The sequence below is a fragment of the Mixophyes fleayi genome, unplaced genomic scaffold (genome assembly GCF_038048845.1).
Source record: "Mixophyes fleayi isolate aMixFle1 unplaced genomic scaffold, aMixFle1.hap1 Scaffold_402, whole genome shotgun sequence".
Classification (NCBI taxonomy): domain Eukaryota; kingdom Metazoa; phylum Chordata; class Amphibia; order Anura; family Limnodynastidae; genus Mixophyes; species Mixophyes fleayi.
This window is the reverse complement of record NW_027448002.1, coordinates 48,489-55,135: the sequence shown is the minus strand read 5'-3', so window position 1 is coordinate 55,135 and position 6,647 is coordinate 48,489. Positions and strand designations below refer to the sequence as shown.

Sequence of the window (6,647 nt, the reverse complement as noted above, 5' to 3'; positions counted from 1 at the left end):
AAGTGCCATTAAATTTTTATAGCTTTTCTTTTATTAAATGTAGGGGCTAAATTGGTAATTGGAGTTGCCATGTTTCTTCATTTTATAACTAATTTTTTCTCTTTTATTTCCTGTTTATATGATTTTTAGTTTGTTTCTTATATAACATATGGCACCACTATGTTATGCATTTGATTGCTAGAACATTGTATTGTCACGAGGATGTTCAATCAAGATTCTATTGTAAAGAAAAATTTGCACTGTTTCAACGAGTAAAACATCTCCCACATGTAGAGCAATATTATGGTTATTTTTTGTAAGACTTTATTTTTTTCCACATATTATTTATTGTTAAAATTTTGTCTGCTATTAAGAGCAAGATTATGGTTTCTATCCTGCTTGCATGCTGCATTAGCAACATTGCTTTCCTAGCACAACATTTCCCACATTCAGAACAATAATATGGGTACTCTCCTGTTCTTTGTAATTTTTAAAACATTTCCAACATTAAGAGCAAGAATGTTATTTTCTCATATAGTATTGCTTTGATGCATTTTGAAATTTTATTTATTGATAAAACATTGGATACAGTTAAATATCACCACTACTAACCAGCTTTCTTCTCTTTTATCCCCAAGTATGTACATCAACTGCTGCAACTCTCATCCTCTACTAATCCTCTCTCCAATTTGTACTCATCTGTGCAACTGTGTTTTATAGAAGTATGTAAGAGGAATTTGCTAGCTATTACTATAACCTGTGTTGAGTTGCTGATCACTGAACCATTTTAAATGACACTGGCCTGGCACTCATCTAGCCTGAATAAGCCCAATAGTTTCTTTCCTCCTCCTCTGATCAGCTGACCAATTAGGACGAGCCTTATTATATCTCAGCATGGGGGACAGATGCGTGTTTTCTGCACAACACAAAGTGTTTTGAAAATACAGTCGAACAAACATTGAACAACATCTACTACAATCTGACTCTGCATTTCTACTCTAATTGCACTGGACATTGCAACTATGTATTCTTTGTTAATTTGCTTCAGTTTCTTGCCCTTTATTCTTACATCACAATGTTTAACACATTCCTTTTCTTACTCTCCTTTAATGGCATTATCTGTAACTATATCATCCTTCACCCTCCCCGCAACACACACCTTCATCATCATTTATTTATATAGCGCCACTGATTGTCTGCATTAGCCCCTTATCATTCCATTCGCCTCTATTTAACACTCATTAACTTTTTTTCTATTTATATACACCAACTATAACATCCTCATCCTGTCACCAGAAAATAAAAGGTCACATCTCTTACAATCTTCTTTCGCTCTCTCTGCTTCTATTAGCTGGTAATATATCACCAATTTCATGTCCCTCCCCCCCACATCCCCATACACATAAATCAGAACACTAACGAAATCCAGCAAACCTAAAACACACCACCTTTATCCCGTCTTTTCCAACATCCTTTAAGTGTGCCCTATGGAATGCACGCTCTGTTTGTAACAAACTTAAATCCATACATGACCACTTCCTCTAAAAAATGCTTCAAACTTCTGGCACTGCCTCACCTGCAGGCCTATCACATGATAGTCTCGATTTCACCCACACCTCCAGATCTGTAGGCAGGCAAGGAGGTGGGTTTGGACTCCTCCTTTCCATACATTGCACAATAACAGTTCTACCAAATATCCCGTCGCTCACATTCACATTGTTTGAAGTACTTTCTTCAACATTTCTCTCCATGGCTTCCTTACTTATTATCTTCCGACATCCCCACCAAAATCATGGGTGATTTCAACATCCCAATTGATAATCCACGTTCCTCTTTTGTTTCCAAACTACTCTCACTAACTTCCTCCCTCAGCCTCTCCCAGTAGACTGAATCCTCTACTCATCAGGATGGCAACTGCCTTGATCTTGTTTTCTGTAGACTATGCTGTTTCTGATTTCTTTAACACTTCGTGTCCCCCCCCCCCTTCTTGGACCATCACTGTATCAGCTACAAGTTCTCCCCAAGTACTTTAACCTCTCTGCTTTCAAACTCTACCAAGTCTCCTCATACTAGCAGAAATCTTAAATCTATTAACAGTTTTCCAACTCTCTCCAACTTGTCTCCCCAATTTGTACATTCTCCTCTCCTGATATGGCAGTACCAGATTTTCACCAACCCCTGTCAACAGCCTTTGATCAAGTGGCGCTAGTGAATCTTCATACTTCATGTCGACTTCAAAGTACATGACATGAGACCTTCAAAAACGTTCATGCAACGAAGAACATCACTGGCATAAATCTCGTACCTCTTAGGATTTCCTCAGTTATACTGCTAAATACCGCTCCTATCTAAATGCTCTGTACACTTCTAAACAAACATACTTCAAATCTCTCACCTCTGCTCTGACTTCTAACCCCAAACTCCTTTTAAATACATTTAAATCTCTTCTCAACACTTCCATACCAAACCCTCCGACTATTGTCAGTGCTCAAGATATTGCTTCCTACTTCAAAAGAATGGTAAGATCCAACTTGAACTGGCATCTTCTTTCTCGAAAAACAACTGGTTGAATTCCTTCCCAGCACCTTCTGACATTCTCTCTATATTTGATCCCATAAATGAAAATGAAGTATCAACTCTCTTCTCATCTTCCTACTGTACCACCTGTCCAATTGATCCTATACCCTCACAAAATGGTAGATCCCTGTTTCCTGTGCTCATCACACTCCTAACTAAAAGCTGTAAGCTCTCTCTCTCTCTACTGGTACCTTTCCATCATTATTCAAACACACAGTGATTACTTCTATTCTGAAAAACAAAATTGTGGCCCAAACACTCTCTCACATTACCGCCCCATCTGTCAGCTCCCATGCCTCTCCAAGCATCTTGAGAGAATTACCTATACTCGCATCACGTTTTCTTTGCTCATACAACCTATTGGATCCTCTTCAATCAGGCTTTCGCTCTCAACACTTCACAGAGACTACGTTGACCAAGGTTGTCAATAATTTGATCACAGCTAAATCTAAAGGACATTACGCTCTTCTAATTCTATTGAATCTCTCAGCTGCATTTGACACTGTTGACCTCTCTCTTCTCATATAGATGCTACAATCCCTAGGTCTTCAAGACACTGTCCTATCAAATCGCTCTAGCTATGTTAGTTTGTCTGGGTGCACCTCTGCTCCACTTTCTCTTTCATTGGGAGTTCTACAAGGCTCAGTACTAGTTCCTCTGCTCTTTTTTATCTACACCACTTCTCTTGGATATCTAATAAGCTCCTTTGCATTTCAGTATCATCTCTATGTGGATGGTACACAAATTTATCTATTCTCTCTGGATCACTTACCATCTGTGTTGGCCCGAGTTACTGAATGCCTTTCTGCCATTTCATCTTGGATGTCCTCTTGCTAACTTAAACTCAATTGTCCAAAATCAGAATAATATTTCCACCCACCAACAGATGCTTCCTGCCGGACATTTCTATTGCAAACTTGGCCATTAATCCCTCCCGCGCAAGCTCACTGCCTAGGTATGATACTTGACTCAGAACTATCCTTTGTTTGCCACATCAACTCTATATTTAAATCATGCTACATACATCTAAAAAACATTTTCAAATGCACATACCTTATACTCAGCAAAAACTTTAATTCATGCACTCATTTCCGGCATGGACTATTGCAACTCCTTCCTTACTGGTCTTCCCCCGAATCAGACTAGCACCCATACAATTTGGTTTGCGTGCAGCAGCTAGATTTATTTTCCTTACAGTTGTTCTTCCACTGCTGAGCCATTCTATCAGTCTCTTCATTGGTTGCCTGTTTTTATTGAATCTAATATTAAATACTACTACCATACAAGGTCATCAACAGAACTGCACCAACATACGTCTCCTCACTTGTCTCAAAATATTTCCCTACTCGACACCTAGGACGGACTGGTCGCAGAGGTACGATGTTGGGGTACTGTAGTACCTGAAAATGAATGCAGCCACATTGTTCGGAGGAACATTGCACACAATTGAAAAACCCCATAGAACAAGAATAGGGGTATACTGCGGAGTGATTTTTCCAATGTCCAAGAAGTTCTGTGTAACATTTAAATAATTTGTCACATTTAAGGAAGAACAGTTTGGCTCCTGCAAGAAATGTATGATACATTAGTATGGATGCTTTACTAGTAAAATATTTACCACATTCAGACCAAGACTATGGTTTCTCTCCTGTGTGAAGTCTTTCATGTTTTTTCAGGCTTGATTTCCTACTAAAAGATTTCTCGCATTCAGAGCAAGAATAAGGTTTCTTTTCTGTATGGATTCTCTGATGTGCATCAAGACGTGATTTGTAGTGAAAAGATTTTGCACATTCAGAGCAAGAATATGGTTTGTCTCCTGTATGGATTCTCTGATGGCTTTTTAGGTTTGATTTACAGGCAAACCATTTACCACATTCAGAGCAACAAAATGGTTTCTGTCCTGTATGGACTCTCTGGTGTTTTTTAAGAGCTGCTTGCCTACTAAAACATTTACCACATTCAGAGCAACAATATGGTTTCTCTCCTGTATGGAGTCTCTGGTGCTTCTTCAGGCCCGATTTACTGGTAAAACATTTGCAACAATCAGAGCAAGAATATGGTTTCTCTCCTGTATGGAGTCTCTGATGTTTTTCCAGAATTGCTTTACTGATAAAACATTTATCACATGAAGAACAAGAATACGGTTTCTCTCCTATATGGAGTCTCTGATGCTTTTTCAGATATGAAGTACAGGTAAAACATTTACCACAGTCAGGACAAGAATACTGTTTCTGGTCTGTATGGATTGTCTGATGCTTTTTCACATCTGCTTTCCTAGTAAAGCATTTCCCACATTCAGAACAAGTATATGGTTTCTCTCCTGTATGGATTCTGTGATGCATTCGTAAGTTTTCTTTCCTTTTAAAACATTTTCCACATTCAGAACAGGACCAAGATTTGTTTTCAAAGTGATTAATCTGTTCTGTCCCCTGGTGCCTAATATAGCTGAACCCATTCTTAAAACATAATTCACCATTGGAAGATGATCCTGGTTCCTCCTTAATACAAGTAGATATATATTGTGTATGATCTGTGGGTGTATAAATGTCAGTGTCTGTGAGGTTTCCTCCATCACATGAGGCTGATTCCTCCTTAATATGAGTAGATGCATATTGTGTATGATCTGTACGTGTATAAATGTCAGTGTCTGTGAGGTTTCCTCCATCACATGAGGCTGATTCCTCCTTAATATGAGTAGATGCATATTGTGCATGATCTGTACGTGTATAAATGTCAGTGTCTGTGAGGTTTCCTCCATCACATGAGGCTGATTCCTCCTTAATATCAGTAGATGTATATTGTGTATGATCTGTGGGTGTATAAATGTCACTGTCTGTGAGGTTTCCTCCATCACATGAGACTGATTCCTCCTTAATATGAGTAGATGCATATTGTGTATGATCTGTGGGTGTATAAATGTCAGTGTCTGTGAGGTTTCCTCCATCACATGAGACCGATTCCTCCTTAATATGAGTAGATGCATATTGTGTATGATCTGTACGTGTATAAATGTCAGTGTCTGTGAGGTTTCCTCCATCACATGAGGCTGATTCCTCCTTAATATCAGAAGATGTATATTGTGTATGATCTGTGGGTGTATAAATGTCAGTGTCTGTGAGGTTTCCTCCATCACATGAGGCTGATTCCTCCTTAATATCAGAAGATGTATATTGTGTATGATCTGTGGGTGTATAAATGTCAGTGTCTGTGAGGTTTCCTCCATCACATGAGGCTGATTCCTCCTTAATATGAGTAGATGTATATTGTGTATGATCTGTGGGTGTATAAATGTCACTGTCTGTGAGGTTTCCTCCATCACATGAGACTGATTCCTCCTTAATATGATTAGATGTATATTGTGTATGATCTGTGGGTGTATAAATGTCAGGGTCTGTGAGGTTTCCTCCATCACATGAGACTGATTCCTCCTTAATATCAGTAGATGTATATTGTGTATGATCTGTAGGTGTATAAATGTCAGTGTCTGTGAGGTTTCCTCCATCACATAAGACCGATTCCTCCTTAATATGAGTAGATGAATCTTTAGATTGTTCTGTTGGGGAAAAAATATGGTGGTCAGATGTATTAAACATATTCAGTTGAAATAAAAAAGCACAACATGTGGTTGCCCTCACAGCATTTTATGGCCTTTACCAAATTCCCGTCCCATCACACAAGCCAGATGCGTTTCTCCATTATGGGACCAGCACACCCACTTCCTGTTTAACCATCACTGAAAATCACAGTTGGTATCCCATGGGCTCCCCCAAATCAGGCTGCAGTGCCCCCTAATCTGTGATACCGCTGCAATAAGAAGTGATGATGAAACACTAAACGGGGGCTTCTAGAACAAGGATGATGGGTGGCAACATAGGGTGTTAGAACTGCAAGGAAACGGTGTGGAAGTTCCCCAATGCTGAGGGCCAGGCTTATTAATATAAATGTGTCACCTCTTCATAACTATGGTATAGCAAAATTTTAAAACATTTTTAATTAAAATAAAAATCTATATTATATACACACACACACATATGAAACTGGAAACACTATAATAACATTTACAATATTGCACGCTCATCTGATGAGCATTT

The 6,647-nt window shown here is 38.8% G+C and overlaps 1 protein-coding gene across 2 annotated transcripts in view; it reads right to left on the bottom strand.

Moving 5' to 3' along the window:
• Nucleotides 1-1,376: 1,376 nt before the first annotated feature.
• LOC142134145 (uncharacterized) overlaps nt 1,377-6,647 on the bottom strand; it is a 32,941-nt gene continuing 27,670 nt past the window's right edge. Inside the window, exon 4 of one of the 2 annotated variants that reach the window (XM_075194486.1) lies at nt 1,377-4,909. In XM_075194486.1, the coding sequence (XP_075050587.1) occupies nt 4,191-4,909 (719 nt within the window). In that variant the 3' untranslated portion in view covers nt 1,377-4,190. Of the gene's footprint in view, nt 6,110-6,647 lie in introns of both variants that reach the window. The other variant, XM_075194485.1, reaches the window with a different exon arrangement.